Source organism: Podarcis liolepis (assembly GCF_965112155.1).
Source record: "Podarcis liolepis genome assembly, chromosome: 9".
NCBI lineage: Eukaryota > Metazoa > Chordata > Lepidosauria > Squamata > Lacertidae > Podarcis > Podarcis liolepis.
In genome coordinates this window covers 19,335,500-19,354,420 of record NC_139564.1, presented here as the reverse complement: position 1 = coordinate 19,354,420, position 18,921 = coordinate 19,335,500, and the positions used below count along the sequence as shown (strand labels likewise).

At 41.7% G+C, this 18,921-nt stretch overlaps 1 protein-coding gene across 3 annotated transcripts in view; it reads left to right on the top strand.

Annotated features, from left to right (window-relative positions):
* UNC5C (unc-5 netrin receptor C) overlaps positions 1–18,921 on the top strand; it is a 317,114-nt gene that overhangs the window by 193,230 nt on the left and 104,963 nt on the right. For all 3 annotated transcript variants that reach the window (XM_083458645.1, XM_083458646.1, XM_083458644.1), the window contains exon 3: positions 10,740–10,883. In XM_083458645.1, coding sequence (XP_083314771.1) covers positions 10,740–10,883 — 144 coding nt within the window. The remainder of the gene's footprint in view (positions 1–10,739; positions 10,884–18,921) is intronic.

Genomic DNA, 18,921 nt, shown 5'->3' with positions numbered 1-18,921 from the left:
TTCTGAGCTCAGTAGGGGTTTCCCTTGCATCTGCATAGGTTTGTTGTAGGCAGCCCTGTATTGGGAAGTTCTTTATGTTTGACATTTTGTTATGTTTGTATATGTGCTGGAAGCTGCCCAGAGTGGTTGGGGAAACCCAGCCAGATGGTCAGGGTGGTCACTACTGGTCACTACTAGTAGTAGTGATAGATGAAATCTCTTTCACATCAGTTTGGAATTCAATTTTATAAAAATCAGGAAACAGCTGCTGCTTCTTTCTGAAATAGATACCCCATTTTGCTCCCATCCCATTGTCAAGAGCATGAGTCTTAATGTGCCCCCACAACACTCTCTCAACTCTCAGTTCCAGGTTGGGTGAGTTTCCGAGAGGCCTCAAGGATGGCAAATAGGACAACCCTTTCCCTCACCACTGTTTCTCTGGTCTGCACACTTGTGCTTCAGACACATGTAAATCTGTTGGATGGCTTCTTGCACTGACCATAAAAGTATCCTCAGGGAAACTATACTCAACCTTCCTTGAAAAGCCACCACCTGACAAGGTCACAGAAGAATAAAGAACAGTTCCTTCCTCAGTTTTATCACAATCTTTAAGAAGAAGACAGAATTGGGGGGAGAGAGAAAGTAAAGACAGGGTAATAAAAAGAAATAAAGCAGAATTAACAATGCCGTTGTCTCCAACTGTCATGCTAGTTTTATATCTCACATTTAAAAACTGAATTTTCATTGGGGGAAAAGAAGCAAAGTAATTTTAAGGATGTGGATTAAGGAAGAGGACGAGTAGGGAGGGAAGAGAAGGTGTCAGAAGTGAAGATTTTTTGAGAGAGATAAAAGTGGTAAGCTAGAACAAGAAATATGAGCACCATATATACAGTGAACCAAAAGTTAGCATATATGATTTCGGTCCAGCACTCAGCCCTAACACACATACACACAGTCAACAGTGCTTGATACCAATTTGGGCAGATGGGGTAGATTTCAGATAGGCAAAGATTTCATTACTGACCTATAGTGGGCCATTTCATGTAATTGCTTTGATACACAGACCTGTTTAACTTCAGCCGTAGAACTTCATCATCGGCTTTCCAAGTCATTCCCTTAGATGTTCAGATGTTTTCCGAATGCAGACGATCAAGCAGAATGATTGTGCCTGCTAGCCCCATCTTGCCTGTTATGTGCATTGGGTCAGAAAACTTCTACATCAGTATAAACTGTCCTTGAATTGGCAAGGTCCTTGATCATAAAGGTAAAGGTTATGTAAGGGCAGTTAAATGCACATTTAGTTTTCCAAATGAATGTACAAAGGAGGCAGGACCAGGGAATTTGGGCAAGGTCTGGTGGATCTGAAGGGCTTCAGGTTGTGGGCAGCTGGTCTATTTACATGAACAGGTTGGTGCTGTCTTTTTCTTTTTCTTTTTCTTATACTCTTAAGTATTCACCAGAACTTTGCCAAAGTGGGAGTGAATTTAGGAATTCCTCCTTTGGTGAGACATTCATGGAAAGTGGAGATGGCCTGAAGAGCTTTGACAGGACTAGTAATATTTCTCAGAGGGATTTTCACCAGACTCGATGCCAGCAGTCAGCAAAATCGGGCACTGGCTGAGATCACAGGGGCTTGGAAGAGCCTTTCACTGCGCCACCTTTTGCCACTGACCCTGACTGCTGGCTGGCTATGTTGTCCCTCCACTGTTGGAAAAAGTAAGCCTTGAATACTTGTTGTTGAGAGAAGAGGGCTGTTTCACTCTAGTCCTACTTGCTGGCTTCCCAAGCCTAGATCTGCTTTGCTTCAGGAAGACTGCTGGATCATGTGCCAATTTTGTGCCATGGATTTGCTTTGTGTCATGTCAAAAGTAATAATAGGGTGCCTCTCAATATGTACAGAGATGAATTGCAGCTTACGCAACACAGATATTAGGATGAGAATGGAGACAGGGTATGGTTTTTAGATTCTAAGGGTATGGCTTCTAAAATCCCAGTACTTACCCTTTTTTCATTTTATTAAAAAGATGTAAGAAATATGGGGAATACCCTAACCATCACTCTTTCAGGTGCATTAGCAGCACCAAAGTGACCTTCCTGGGCAATATGTATGGTGGTCCTGGGCTGCCCAGATGACAAGACCCCCCCCCCAGCCTCACTGATGTGGTCCAAAGGAAAGCAGAGCAATGTGTTTGGCAGTAGCTTCACTGCAAGAATTGCCAGATAGAGGCATACAAGGTGCCATCCAACTGCCTTAGGGACGCCACTCCAGATTTGTGTAGGGTTAACTCCTCAGTCATTTCTTCTCCCAAATATATCCCACAATTTCCCTTCTCCTAGATGGGGTACCCTCCCAAATTGATGGGCTCTGTCTGACCCTCAATTCCCTCTACAGCATGTGCAGAAAATGCCTTCTTGATCACTAGACCCACTGTTGGTCTTGTCCGCTCAAATAATTATACATAATTATGTAGCATAGGAAGCTGCCATACCTATAGTCAGAGCATTGTTCCTTCTCTGAGTGGCAGAGAGTTGGTTTATTCCAGAGTGTCAGGCACAAGTCTTTCTAGTTCTACCTGGAAATGTTTGAGATTGAATTTGCAAACTCTTTGCATGCAAGGCATGTGCTCTACCACCACAGCCCTTGCTTCTCTATTGTGTCTTTTCTGCTTTTGGAAAGTAAAGGTTTTCAAACTGGGGGATGTGTGAATTCCCTCTCTGTCCCATGATGTTTTGACTTTATTTGTGCTCACCATGGAAAAACAGCAGAAGCAGTACCATAAACGAATGCAGAAGACATTTCATTACCAATTCTTAATTACTGGGATTTTATACTGCGCGCAGCACTTATTGTGCACTATGGGTCTCTGCAAACTCATGCAATTATTCCCCTACAATTAAGTTTGTTATGACATAACTTTAAATGGAAAGCACATGCTTCTGAGCCCTGGTGTTTGAATTTATGCAAATATATTAATGTATGCAAATTTGCAATTTCCTGGATTTCTCTCAGAGGTTACTGGCAGTTATTCAGTTGTGGATTTTGGGTGTATAAATGGATGAGTGATGCTGATTCTTGTCTGCCAGGAACTAGATGAAACAATTAACTCATTTTAACTTCTTTTTTCACCATAGTGATCTCCTGGTGGGCAAGGACTGCTCAGTTTCATCACCCCTTCCCAGCAGGCCCTTTTTAATTGTTTATGACTATAGTCACTCAGCATGTCGAAGATATCAATGCTTCCAAGAAATGGAAATATGCCTGGAAACTTGGGCAGGATAGAGGGCAACTACTCCTCCCTTTCTTCCTGAAATAACAGCCATGGTTTTGTCCTACAGTGGAGGCAAATGATATATTTTGGCAAACTGACCATCTGAAGCAATCGTCCTCCAACCTTGGACATGGTTTCAGCACTTACTAACTGGTTCTAATTATCAGGTGCAACAAAACAAAACAAGTCCGAAAACCGAGAAGCTAAAATGAATGGTATTTAATATAGGGCCACCACAAATGTACTCTTAGGGATTGAGACCTATTTTGACCTATTGGCCTCAACTGGTCATATATTGTGGTCAAGTGGCAATACTACCTAGGCTTAACCATGGTCAACATGACTGTATTCTTGCAGACATAGGCTCAGATCCAAAGTAGAAGGAAGTTTATGAAAGGGGATTCTCTTATCCCTTCCTCCTGCAGCCCTATGCAGCCCCATAAAGCCTCTCTGGAGGGCTGAGAGACCACCCTCTGTGATGCTAGATGGGGCGCAGAGAGCTGCTGTAGTAAAGGGAATTGATCAAAACTCAGCCACACCTTTCAGAAACCTTCTTCTGCTTGTGGTTCTCTGGATCCAAACCATTTACTTATACATTTATGCTTAGGAAGAGGAAAATGAGGCATAATCCTGAATTAAATGTACTGGCCTTTGGTGCCTTTTAGAACATCTCAGCATACTGGCTACTACTGAAGCATAAAAGGACTTGCATTAACTTCTACAGCAAGGAATAGCAAACATTCAGATATTACACAGGTGTTCTCTTCCCTAAGTTAACATTCTCCATGTGCAGCATGTCTGTGATACAGCACCAGATGACCACAAAGAAAAGAAAATTAGCTATTCCATATGGTCTACAAAATCACATCATACACTCACACAATAAGTTCTGTGCCATCGCAGATGCTTTAACAGATTAAATTTTCTCTAACACACCTAGGAAGTGTTGTCATATTAGGGACTTCAACTGTATTAGCAAAGGCTAATAAGATTTAGCTTAGCTGACTTGATATAACACTGGAGAAATATATCATTTCCAGTTGCTGAAGCCGTACCGTTCCCTTTGTTATTTGGTCCAACAAGTAGTTTCTTTTACTTCCGAAAACTAATATTTCTGAAGCAAACCACCATTGCAAGGTTACCTTAACTGAATACATGTATAGCTAATAAATCATGATCATTTTCAAAAGCCAAGCTTGTGATCTAAGCAGAGACAAGCTGGGACTTGTTTAAATATTATATATGTGTTTGCAAGGCGTATATATAATTAACATTTCCAGGTTTTCATGGCATCTTAAAATATTATCATACCATTTAAAGTCGCACTCTTTAAAATGTATTTATGCCATTTTTAAATTTATTCGTGCCATTTGGAAACACATCCCTTGATTACCTACATCTATGAAGATGCATGCAGAGTTAGAGAGAGGCAGTCCGTATGCCCATGCAATACTTCCAGAATTGTGTGTGCTAAGCCGTACTGGTGTGCCACAAGATGTCAAGGACAGGCAAGAGTCTGAAGGGTGGGTAGAGGAGGCAGGAGATTGAACTGGGGGAAAAGCCAGTGATTTGTGGAATACTGTGCCAACCATGAGGAAGGGGGAAGGCAGTCAGATGGGAGAAGAGGAGGCGGGGGAAGAATTGCAGGCAGGCACAGAGGTGGAAGAGGTAATCCTAGAGACAGCCATATCATTAGAATCTCCTCTGTTCCCTCCCACACTGTTTCCCAGGACAAGGAGGGACTTAAAGTGACACGAGCAGCTGGAGCTGATGTGCAGGAGAACTTGCCAGTTGCTTGCATGTGTCACATCAGAAGAGGGGGTTTAAATGTGCTAATGGAGGTGTTGTCTGTCCATACACCCATATAGAGCCCACGTCTTCAGCGCCTGCATGAGTTGGGTGTCAGGAGCACCTTCGCTGACCTTCCGATCACAGGAACGCAGGAACAGCAGAGCACAGCATTCCTCTGGAACAGGTCCTGGTGCTGTGGACTCACATTTACTATTGTGAGCACCTCAATAGTAGCAGAGCAGTGGAAGCAAAACAGTGGAGGCTTCGTTGCATACCTAATTTTATTACTACTGGTTAAACAAAACAAAAGAACATAACGGACATGCACGAGAAAGCCAGCTCTCTCATACTGCCACCTAGTCTCTAGACAGCTCAAAGAAAAACCCAGCACAGTGCTAGGGACGGAAGTCTGGAAGAGTGGTTTCCACCCTCTCCTTTCTCTGATGCAGAAAGTAAAACAAACATGATCTGGTGATCTTTGCAATGGGAGGGATGAAAATACTGACATTGTCATGGCGCTGCTACACCTGTCTGGGTCAGGTCTAGGAACAGATATGAAGAAGGAGGTGCCTAGCCAGCCATTTAGCAGGAGTTGTGCATGTGATTCTTCTACCTCAGGAGCTGGTGTGTGCTTTGCCAATAAAGACCTAAACTTACAATCACATGTCCTCAGATGGGTGTGCTCAGGACACAAGAGGAGGTTAAGAATGCCTTGAAAATTAAGCCCCATCTTGAATGCAGCCACTATGCTATGACCACTCTTGTTCAGAGGTTACAAGAAAAATTAGCTCCCCTTTCTGCTAGTATCTAGACAGTGAATCATAGAACTGAAGGACTTCAATGGTCATCCAGCTCCTCTGCAAATGCATTAAATCCATCAGGTGCATGTTACAACAAACCAAAGTAAAACCAATACTGGGGCATTTAGGTTGTCACAGAAGTGCTATTATTAAAGAAACATTTGTTTCTCAGCTTGAACAAACAATCAGCAACTGTAGCTCACATCAAATTAAAACGTTTCCAAACCTATTAGGCAAATACATGCTTGCATTTAGAAGAATGATCACTTCCCAACTGTTGCAGTTCGTCAGACTGATTTGGAGCCTACTGGTGTATAAATACGCTACACTGCCAAGGCTAAACCTGTGAAAACAAGGAAAAAGGAAGCTGCAACCTAGAAACAACTGCACTTCAGAATTAAAGCAGATTTCAAAATGCATATTGTGTTTCCCCATAGGGGAGGAGACATTACAAGGACCAAAAATAAAAAAATTCCTTCCAGTAGCACCTTAAAGACCAACTAAGTTAGTTCTTGGTATGAGCTTTCGTGTGCATGCACACTTCTTCAGATACACACTGAAGAAGTGTGTATACACTGAAGAAGTGTATCTGAAGAAGTGTATCTGAAGAATACACTGAAGATACACTGAAGAAGTGTATCTGAAGAAGTGTGCATGCACAAGAAAGCTCATACCAAGAACTAACTTAGTTGGTCTTTAAGGTGCTACTGGAAGGAATTTTTTTATTTTTGACTATGGCAGACCAACACGGCTACCTATCTGTAATTACAAGGACCATTTCCTAGAGTGGAAATTGCTCATGAACATACACAAAAAGGTGGAGAGAGTTGTGTCTGCAGTCCACTGTCCCTGCTCAGTTCAGTTCTTGAAACCACAGCAGCTATATTATCAGTCTTTTAATTTCAAGGTGAAATGCTATTATGCATTTCCCCCAAAGTAGTTCATAATTTGATTGGCAAAATGTCAAGGATAATGAATCTTTTAAAAACAAAAACTGGCATACAACAGAGGCCCTAACAGTACAGTGCATCTCATTAAGTCCTCCCCTCCCACCAGATAACACTGGGCTACATTTATATGCTTCATTCCCTCTATTGTTATAATGTTGAAGGTGTTTTTGGCAGTGACTTTTTAAAAATTGAATTGGCATACAACCTAAGTGGCAGTATGCAAGTGTATGCAGACAGTAATTAATTGCCGTTTTTTTTCTGTGAAACTGGGAGCAAAAAATAAGGAGCATTCTTGATTTTTGCTTGCCAGGACACACTGTGCTATATAATTAAGCATATCTGCACTATCTTTCTGAACTTGCAGCGCATTGCTAGGTCCTCAAAAGACTTTGACAAGCCCATGACACAAATGTACATATAATTTGAATATTCCGAATCAAATGTGCAAACATGCACATTTGATTCGGCTTTCAGAGGAGCATAATATTAAAAAAAGTTTTGGGGTGGGATGCGCCAACAGTGGCGTAGCGTGGGTTGTCAGCACCCGGGGCAAGGCAAGTAATTTGCGCCCCCTAACCCCCAACCTGCCGCCGCTGCCAGCTTCTTCTTGCTGCTGCCTGGTCTGGTGTGGTTCTCTCCCGCGCTCAGCACTGCGCTGGGCGGCCGCTGCACTGTCCCTCCCCCAGATAGTCCCTCGCTCTCTCTCTGCACCGCATGCCTGGCAACCTCCCCCTCCACAGTGGGCGGCGACCCGGTGGCTCGGATCGGATTCGCACAGCCAGCACTGCAGTGAGAGAGAGAGAGTGAGCCAGGTAGGGGCAGAGAGCTGAGAGTGCGAGCACGCCCCCCCCCGATGTTGCACCCGGTGCGGCTGGCCCCCCCTGCACCCCCCATGCTACGCCACTGTGCGCCAAGAGACCTGGGACTCATTGTAATGGCTTTGGTCCCTGGGCCACTCTTTAAGAACACTCTGGCCACATACACACCATACGTTTGAAGCACATGGATTGAATCATAGAATAATAGAATTGTAAAGTTGGATAGGACTCCAAGAGATATCTAGTCCAACCCTCTGCAATGCAGGAATCTCAACTAAAGCATCCATGACAGATGACCATCCAACCTCTGCTTAAAAACCTCCAAGGAAGGAGAGCCCACCATGATTCCCCTAAAGAATCATGGGAACCACCAAAGGTGCCAAGATTGAGGAGGCCCATTGCATGCCATGTGAAGTTGCATCGTTTGGAAGAGGACGAGTGCAGAACCCAGCACAGTGTGACTTCAATGGCCCATAGCTCCTCCTCTTTGTTGCTCAGGAGGAGCTGACCACTGAAGCTGTACTTCGCTTTGCTCTGTGCCGCCTCTACCTCCTTATCATTGAGGCGGGTTGGCTCCCGGCCAACAGATATTGGGAGGGCGAAGACAGCTCAGCCCCATAGAGTTGGCACCCCTGGGAACTGCAGTTTCTGAAGGGTCTTGGAAAACATAGTTTAGTGATAGATAAGGGTTCGGGGCAGGGGGTGATGTGCTTTGATTGTGTGGTTTGTATGCAGTGTCTGGCTTGCCAGAGGTTACTCCCGTTTGCTCTCAGTAGAAAACCTCTGGGCCAGGCTGCTGCAGTCCCACTGTTTTATACACAGAAGCAGAAAGCCCAGACAGAAACCCTTAGTTTAGCTGAATGTCAAACTGCACATTTTGAGATCCAGATACTATTTAATTTACATTTCCTAGCAATCTTATACAGAGGTGAAAAAGGCCCAATGTGGGTCTGAGTCTTTTATCAGTGTGGAGTTTTGGAAATTGCATTTTAAAATATTAACATGCATACTCACGCAACACTTTTATCGACCCCTTGTCAAAAATAATACGAGAACAAGTGCTGTAGAGTGGTGTTTTGACATCTCTAATGCTTTCCTGTTTGGTTAGTTTTGAAGTATTAAAGATGTGTAGGCTTGGACTATTAATCCTGAATGTGAGAGTGGCATCAAGACTCAACCTGAAATTATGAAACATAACATCAGCTGATGTTACCCTTGGTACCTGCCACCAAACATTGTCGCATTTCTATTTGTCTGAGAAGGGAGGGGGCATTGTTATGCCGTGGATGCTTGAGTGGGGAATTTATGGACATTTTTAAATTATAAAATGGTTGTTCATGTCAGGTTCCCAGTTTAAAATCCATTATGGGTCAGGAAGAGGAGGCTAGTTAGTACTTTGAGGGGCAAATGTACAAAGTTGTTTGACATTCTGAGTCTTTAATTATAATTGTAGTTTAATGATAAGTTTTGGAGCTGTGGTTTTAGATAACTGATGTTTGTGATCACTGATCTGCTGTTTCAAAGTGCAAATTAGCAGCATTAGAATTCTGTTAGAATTTTGCTACAAGTGCTCCAGATTTTAAAATATCCAGATTTAACATAGCATCATTAAGTCCAGTGTATTGGGAATGATCTGCTACATATATTAACCTTGTTTTGTTGCTAGGTGAATTAAATGCTGTAAAAGTCTCTTTATTTATCTCTACCACTTTGCCTTAATCACTTTCTCAGTAAGGTGTATACAACTATATTGTAACTACTTTGATCATAGAAATGATAAATGTTAGTAACACCTCAGTGAATCTTGGGGGGTATTTCAATAGCAATAAGGTGTGTTCCAGATTTCTTTAAAATATCTTAAGGAGTGTCATTTTCAGACATTCAAAGGTGCAAGGAGCAAAGCTGCAAAATTAGACTTTGCCTACTGTTCTAACTCTTCATTGCAGTGCTAACTCCAGATGGCCAGAGAACAACAAACATAGAGACCAGGAGGCCAGCATAATATTTGCAAGAGACTGCATTAAAAGGAACAAACTTTAGTCAACAGTGTGCTGCTACCAAACTATATACAAACGTGAAACCAGAGAGATGAACCTAGTTTCCTTTCCCTGCTGGTCTCCCCCAGGACTGATCCAGCCAATACAACCATTTCTAAATCACTTTAATTCCTGCTAACATTATAACCAAGTCCTATGGGGGGAAAGGTTGAAGGAATTGGGCATGTTTAGCCAGGAAAGCAGACAATTAAGAAAATTACAAGAAAAATGATTCAGACTAAACAATTAGGAAGTTCGAGCTGCTTGATAGCGTCAATAATAATTTCATTTATGAATCACTTCTCATGAGCCACCCCAAAGCAATTCACAATATAATAAAAACACATATAAAACAGTTACATGTATAAAAACCTGTAAAGCAATTGCATGTATGAAAATACTTATATATCACACAGAGAGAGATTTTAAGGCAACAATAGCACATTCATAAAATCAATTCAAATCCAATACACGTGCCAACTGGGATAAAACTCTCCATTTAGAAGGCTTGTTGAAGGAGGAAGATCTTTAGCAGGCAGAGAAGATGCCTGCCTGGTATTTAATGGGAGTTCCCAAAGCTATCTTCCACCACATTAAAGGCGTTGCATGGAATGGACCTCCTGATAGGATGGTATCTGCAGGAGACCCTCTCCTGTAGAACACAGTGATTGGTTGGGTGTTTAAAGGAGGTAGATGGCCATGCAAGTGGTAATAGTGAAGCTGAAGCTAAGCCACAGCAAAGCAGGTCCTGGGAGTTCTTGATGGTGGGACTCTTCTGAGGTATGGGATGACCTCAAAGTGTGTAGAAGTACACTTTGTGTAGAGGTGTGGGATGACCTCAAAGTGTGTAGAAAGGTCCCAGGATCATTTTGCATCGACTCTGCTCCTTTTGAGTATCTAAAGCCAAGATGTATGCAACCATTTCGTTTCATTACCCAACCTTTTCACCCAACAACATGTAGGCTTCAAAGGTAAGGTCATGCAGCCTTTTCCATCCCCATGCTAACGAGCACCATGTCTACTGCTGTTAACAATTCAAACAGCGTTTTCCCCCAATTCTGAAATAAATATGGGGATATTGTTTGTGTTCTGGCAGGACTCATTGTTCGAGAAGTCAGCATTGAGATTTCCCGCCAGCAAGTTGAAGAACTCTTCGGGCCAGAAGATTACTGGTGCCAGTGTGTGGCTTGGAGCTCAGCAGGTACTACGAAGAGCCGGAAGGCCTACGTTCGTATCGCATGTAAGTATTCATGCTTCTGCATGGCTCTGCCTTGTTTGCATGATCAAACCTTGCATCACACTACTTAAGTCAAAAGGACTGAAGTTCCTTTTATAGGAGTATAGGAAGCTGCCTTATACTGAGACCATAGGCCCATACAACTCTGTATTGTCTGCACTCTCCAGAATTTCAGATAAGGAGTCTTTTCCAAGCTGTAACTGGAGATGCTGTACCGCTGAGCTATACCCTTTCTCTCAAAGGGAAACATATCTACACACTCTGCATTAGTGTAAGGTGTAGTTTGACCCTCAGTCTTCATTGCTGTTGGGAATGAAGGTTAGAAGGATAAGCCTTCATAGAAAAGGTGCACTTTGAAAACGTATCTGGATGCAAATCTCCATTGGACAACCTGAGATTTTAATCACTGATAAAACCCCAACACAATTACTTGTCAAACACAACCGGCAGAGTTTTTTAAATTTGTGGCTCACCTTCCAGTATTTATTTTCTCGGCTGAATGTACATTACAAAAACCCACAGAATTAGTGAGACTTTTAGGTCCACTGTGAACATTTCTTTCAGCACTGCAGATGAAATTAAAATGAATAGTGTTTTCCAAATTCACAAATCAGAATTGGGTATTTATTTCCCTTGACAGATACTTGAACTTAAGAGTCGTGCTATGTGGATCCATTAATCTGTCAGATTTGAAGTGCAGTGCAAGTAATGGTCTTCAACCCAGAGAAATTGCCTGTAGTCAAACAAACAGTTATTATATCCAAATAAACCTTCTGTCAGGATGTATGCAATCCCAGAGTGGAAGATTAGATATATGCAACCATTTCATTGCACTGTGAATAAAGTCTGAATAAAGAATGGATGTGGCCTATTTTGCCTTAATCAGAAGAGAATAAGACTGTAAAAAACCCTGCCTTTGCCCTATTGACACTCATATTAATATTAAATTTTCTCTTCTCCCATCACATCTGTACTGCCCTGCTTCCCCTGCCACAATTCAAGGCGAGCAGATCTTAGAAACACAGATATCCATCTTATTATACAAATATTTAATTTTCATTAATTTTCAAAGGGAGGACTGTCTTTCAAATGCTGTATTTGCTCTGGAGACTCTCATTTCACTACCTTGTGGATGAAATGAGTTTACCCTGACTTACAGTGGAAGTAAGCCACATTACTCAGAGTCAGGTTTTCTTTGCCTTTGGGGAAATGAAACAAAACAGCTTTTGGTGAATGCTCACTAGAAGCTGGCTATCTGTCTGGCATTTAGCCTGACATTTTAGTGAAAAAGAATTTCACTTCTAGTAATGTGAATGAATTCTCCAGGAAAAAAACTGTTATTGGGATGTACAGTTTTTCCAAGAGGTACTCTTGCTCTGGAGGTTATCAGAAGAATTCGTAAATGAGAAATTAAGGCACAGTGAGGTTTTAAAAACTGAAAATAGGCCTTGTTCCTGTACTCACCTATTTCATACTGACAATCATCCCTGCTTTTCCTGAATCATATTTAGTCTTATTCCCAATTATGCTTCTTGCTTTTGATTAACATTGGTAGAAAATTAAAGATGAATAAGTGGCTGTCCAGTCTTTCTGAATAATTTCTAGTGGTGCCCCAACTGAGAGGAGCACACAGGACTGCTTCAGATGTTCATAGATTCATAGGTTCATAGAACTGTAGAGTAGGAAGGGACCTTGAGGATCATATAGCCCAGGGGTTCTCAACCTGGTCCCTACCACCCACCAGTGGACGTTTTAGGATTCTAGGTGGGCAGTAGGGGGTTCTACAGCATAAGCTGAATCCTCCTTCCACCAAACACTGGTGGGCGGTAAGGAAATTTTACCATCAAGAAAGATGCATTAGTGGGTGGTAGGTATAAAAAGGTTGACTAGCTGCAATGTGGGAATATGCAGCTGTCCCATACGGGGATCAAACCTGCAACCTTTGTTTTATCATCACCACACTCTAATCAAATGAACTATCCAGACACATGTTTTATCACGTAATGGCTGGCTCATCAAGTGATGACTCCCATATGTACATATTCATCATCGCATACTTATTTCCATAGGATTCACTTTTGTGTGACCTTACACAGCACACTTTCCTATGTGTTTACACATTCAGATGCCAGGCATCAAGTGTACAGCAATCAAATGTAGGGGGGGAAATCAAGTGATGTGCATGCATGTGTGAACTGACAAATGATACAACTCCTTCACTATCTTAATTTTCCATTTGCAGTTACAAAAAAGAGAAAAGAATCAAAAATGGAAAAATAGAAAAGGGCAACCAAAATGAATGCTCTAGACTAGGCACATTCAACAGGTAGATCATGTTGAATGGTGGGGTACATCTACTGCCCCACCAGGAAGCTCAACAAGTTTTGCTCTCCTAAAAAAAGAAAAGCTCAACAACTTTCACCTGAACCCCTAGCTCACTGCCAATTTTTAACTGTGAGTAGATAGTAGTATCTTGGGAGTTAGCCATCCCTGCTCTAGACACATTGGCAAAGGGAGTTCTACTTCTATTAAATGAGAAATGGGGTGGTGCCTTCCAGCTTTACCCCTACATATTTCACCCAGGATGCTTGCCCAGAAAAATTATGTTAGTGGCTCTAGAGTTATATCAAGGGATAGGATCTGCAGGTGTTATTACATAGTCTACGGAGTGCAAAGCTCTGCAGTATGCTACATTTTCCACATTTAAGATCCCAGGGTACTCTAGTTGAAAGGATCACAGGGCTTGGCAGGAGTCTTTGGGGGTTTTTTCTGAGACCCTGAAGAACAGCTGCCAGTCAGATGATTTCTTCATGCAGTGCATAGTTAGTTTATGGAACTTGCTGCAGCAAGATATGACAGTGGTCACTGGCTTTGATGGCTTTAAAAAGGGAACAAAAACATCCATGGAGAATAGTGTATCAATGGCTATTAGCCGGGAGAACTAGAAAGAATCTCCAGATTCAGAATATATATGAATTCCAGTTGCCGGAGGAGAAACAGCAAGGGAGAGCTTTTGTCACCATGTCGTGCTTGTGGGCTGCGAGAACCATATGGACAGCAGCTGTTAAGAAACAGAATGCTTGACTAGATATCTCATGTTCTGATCCAGCAAGGTTCTTCTTTTGTTCCTACAATGTTTTGTAGAGCAGGGGATCTGCAAAATGTTTCTGTTAAGTATCCATTCATTCACTGAAAGCCTTTGCACAGGCTATAGTAAGGTTTAGAAGGGCAAGCAATTAAATGACAACTGAGCCCTCGTGTATTCCAGGAAACCCTAACATAAGTATTTAACAAGACATATATATCTGGCATTCTGCTGGGATTATACTTGTGGTAGCAAACAAATATTGCAGCCTTTGGGGACTTTCATGACAGATGAATGCTAAACTTATCCCTTCCAAGCGCTAGCAGTGAGCTAAAGATCAATTTAGAAATGTTTCATAAGTTTATTCTAAGATGATAAAAACAAAACTACATTAAATTTTGAAGTGGATTTCAGTGCCTTGTCAGGGAATGTGTGACAGATTGCTACCATGTTACATTTAATTGGCATTATTGTGATCTAATGTAACAAGGCAAAATTGTTAAAGCCATGTGTATGTAATCACATGTCATTTGCAGTGAGATTTATTGATGTCAGCTCTCCCTTGCTAAGCTGAAATTCTCTGAATGCCTCTCATACGTTCGATTTATTGTTTCCATTCAACCAGTCGTGCGCTGGTTGGCTTTTACAACAGCAGCACACAACACCATTATGGCTCCTGGTCAGCTGACAACTGCAAGCTAATTGGGACGATACCCTGAACTTTTCATGGTAGAGTTATGTTGTCCAGTGTTTATAATTCAATACGTATTTATTTGTTTTACAAATAATCTTGCATATAAAATTGTCATTCAGATTGAAGTGACGGATCTTTCAAGCTACTCTTTTAAGAGAGGAAGAAAAACAAAAACAAACTATGAAATGCAAAATGTGATAGTACCAAGGTGACATTGGGTGTATTGCGCTCTCCTAATTTAGAAGTGAGTTTCAGTTTCTGATATTAAAATTTATGCTTTCAGGCTTCTTTGTGCAGGTGACTTACTGTTCTCAGTTATGTTGGATAATTAGCCAGTGCCAAATCCTTCAGCTTCTGTTGACAGATTTTTTGTTGTTGTATTATCAAACCCTTGGCCTGAAATGAGAAGTGGCAGAAGTACGTTTACTGAAAATTTAATGAGAGTTCTTTTCACATTTCAATATAAAGAACTGTGCTAACAAGTCACACCCAACTTAACTTACAACGGGGACACATAGATGGAGGTCCTGACCACAACAGCACAACCTCCCACTTCTGCTGCTCCACTCCTGGTATGCAGAGCCACACCACCTCCAACCGTTTAAAAGTTACATAGCTAGGACCCATTGACAGCTTTATTCTTTATGAAGTTGTCTAATCTCTTTTTAAAGCCTTCCAAGTTGACAGCCATCACTAGAAGCCATGGTAGTGAATGCCATAGGGTTTCTTTTACAGCAGCCGCATGCTGGGTTAACATCATCAAGTTATCCACTGCAACTCCAAGATCATCACCAGTTTAGATCCCATTATATGGTTTCAGACCATTGTTCCATCTAGCTCAGTGTTTGTTAACAATGACTTGCAGTGGCTTTCCAGAGTTTCAGACAAGAATCTTTTCCACCCTACCTGGAGATGCTGGCAGATTGAACCTGGCATATTTTGCCTAAAAACCATATGCTCTTTTGAGCTTCAGTACTTCCCCTGTAATGGCCAATGAACTGTCCTTCTGTGGATGGATAATTTGGCTTCCATACTGGCCATGTAAGCTCTCAGCACAAGGATCAGACCCATATGAAGTGGGATCCTTCTCAAGCACCATTTGATGATGACAAAAGGCAAGGAGTGATGTGTCTAAGCCACAGTTTCTGCAACTGATGCTCACAGGACACCCTAAGTTTGCTAAGAATCCAGGAGTGACCGAGATAACTGTCTGAAGGAGCATGCTGAAGCTAAAGAGCTCTGGACTCATAAATTGTCTGGATGGTAGATCAGCAGTAAAACATATAGGTGTAGCTTGACATGCTCAGCTATGTCTTGTGCATATATACTAGTGCATGGGTACTTATATGAATTTGGGGGACATTATGGCGACTAAAAGTCAATGGGTGGCAAGTGGTTCTGGGGGGGGGGGATAAAAAGTTTCAATCAATTATAGCTCTAAACCTCTTGCTGCTCTAATAAACCAAAATCTCTCAAGTCACATCTGGTTTAGCAGCACTTTTTATACTTCGTTGTCTTTCAGTTTCATCTATGACTACAAAGCTAGTACTCTAGCTTAGATTGATTAAATTTCAGCCAACACCAGTTGTAAGCAGTTGCTCTTTGTGCTGTTTCAGCCTTTGCTTTAAAACTGCTATGCCGCAGATGCTTAAGAGCCCATAAGCATTTTCTAAAAATGTTTTATTTGAACCCAGGTTGATAATTAGTAGATTTGCTAATGAGCTGAATTTGGTGGCTACTTGTTAGCAGTGGCATCCAAAAATTAAATGTGCTCTGGACTGAAGAATAAAACAAGCAAAGTGCATTTGCTAAACAGCATAATGTGCAAACATCTTCACTATTTCAAACATATGCATGGTTTGGGGATTTACAGTCTGATTCTATTCACATTGATCTACTAAACTCAGAATGCACAGGTAGCAGTCTCTCTCTTGGCCTCCCTCTCTGATAAAAATATCTAGTTGAATAACAAGACAAATTGTCTTTACCCCTCCCTAAGTGCAATGTCAAGAAAAGTGCCCATAGTCAGACTAGCGGCCCTGCAAAGCCTTGTTTTGCTGTTATTCTGTATGCCTCCACTCTCTACTTTTCTGTGCACCTGGGTGGAATTCAGTCATGAGCTATGACAAATATTTCATGTGTGCAAGCATGTCAGCTTGTAATATGGGATGATTCCCTCTCTGCTCCCCCTGTGCACTGTTCTAGGGGTTCTCCCAGCTTCCTGCCAAGCCAATTTCAAGGGGTGTTTGGGAAGGAGAGGGGGAAAGCCCCATTGCACAAGTAGACATCCTTGAGCAGGGCTTCCACTGAAGTGGCTCATTAGCCAAATTCTGCCCTAGATCTCTGTACTCCTGTTCTATGGGTCCATGGGCTGTGCAAGAAGGTGGGCTCTCTAAATGCTGCCCAGAGAGCACTAAAGACAGGGGTCAGCAAACTTTTTCAGCAGGGGGTCAGTCCACTGTCCCTCAGACCTTGCGGGGGGCCGGACTGTATTTTGGGGAAAAAAGTGAACGAATTCAGATACCCCACAAATAACCCATTTTAAATAAAAGCACACATTCTACTCATGTCAAAACACCAGGCAGGCCCCACAAATAACCCAGAGATGCATTTTAAATAAAAGGACACATTCTACGCATGTAAAAACACGCTGATTCCCAGACCGTCCGCAGGCCAGATTGAGAAGGTGATTGGGCCAGTTTTGGCCCCCAGGCCTTAGTTTGCCTACCCATGCCTAAAAAGCTCTGGGTGGTTTTGTTGCTGTTAAAGCAAAGCAGCAGATGGTTTCTTTAAAAAGTTGAACTCTTTATTTATCTTTAAAAAACAGAAACAAAAAAAAACTTCCACTGCTTTGATTGGAAGAAAAAAATCTTCTGCAGAGAGCATGAAGGACCTAATAATGCCTATTAGGGGGTGCTTCATTCAAATTCAAAGCTAAGCTGGCCGGGGTAAAAGCTGCTAAAGTTCAAATGTATGTACAGGCAAGAATACACACCACTCTGCCTGAGACCCTAAGGGTTTACTCCTGCTCTCTCTGACATTTTTGTGGGGGCTGCCCTTTACCTTTTGGCAGAAACATAGATGTATTTGGCTGTTGGCCTTTTCTAAATGTTGGGATTTTGTTGTCTCAAATTTTTGAAAATTCCATATATTTTTTACTTGAATTTTGTATTTGTGTATGGACCTTTGGTATTATTATTATTATTATTATTATTATTATTATTATTATTATTATTATTATTATACCAGCCACTCTGGTATAATAATAGTTTCCCCAGCCACTCTGGGCAGATTACAGAATATAAGGGGACTTTGGGAGTCCCCTTAAGGGGCTTTTTGGCTGAAGGCAGCATAGAAATGAATTCCAACAATGCATTTACACACATCTGTGTATGTTGCAGATGAAGCCAAAGCCCAACTATGCATTTTTCCCCTGCCCCTAAGTTGTGGTCTGAAAGCCATATGCCACAGAAATACATATATTAATAATAGTTGAAGAAACTGTGAGTGGGGAGTGAAGCAGGTTTCTCCCATGAGTGAGGTCAGGATTATTATCCTCATATGTCTAATGCCTTGTTTTGACAAGTCCAGACCAGCCCCGACCCATGTACCATATTTTTCCATGTGTAAGATGCCCTCATGTATAGGATATTTTGGGGGACTCCAAATTAAGAAAACACCCTTCAACACTACCCGTGTATAAACGAGCCCCAATTTTAAACCTATTTTTTTGGTAAAAAACCCCCTAGTCCTTATACACGGAAAAATATGGTAATCTGCAATCTATTTGCTCCAGAGGAAAGCTACTAATGTAAATGGAACCGTAGACCGCAGTCAGTATAGTGTGAATGCAGTAAGTAGTGGGAGAAAAACATAATACTTTTATTCTACATCTCACTTGCCTAGGGATTTTTTCATTTTTAATAAGTACTATTATGAAGAGTGTTATATTTGGCAGGAGGAAAGATAAACATAAAATTCTCAGTTTGCCTCTACTTTCCTTTAATGGCTGCTTCTGGCAATTTTCGGACAAGCCAAACTGTACTACCATGACAGAATTAGTGCTTTTTAGTAATAAATAGTGATGTTTAGGTAGTCGTTTCATAACATAATATTCAGGGTGGTGCCAGCTGCTATAAACAGAATCACCATTTGTGGGTCGCCCCACACATGGCATCAGTATATCCCTCCTAAAATTGTTTTCTGGACATGTGATGAGTATACAGTTAGGGAAGGAGCCAGTGAGTAACCCATACAGAGAA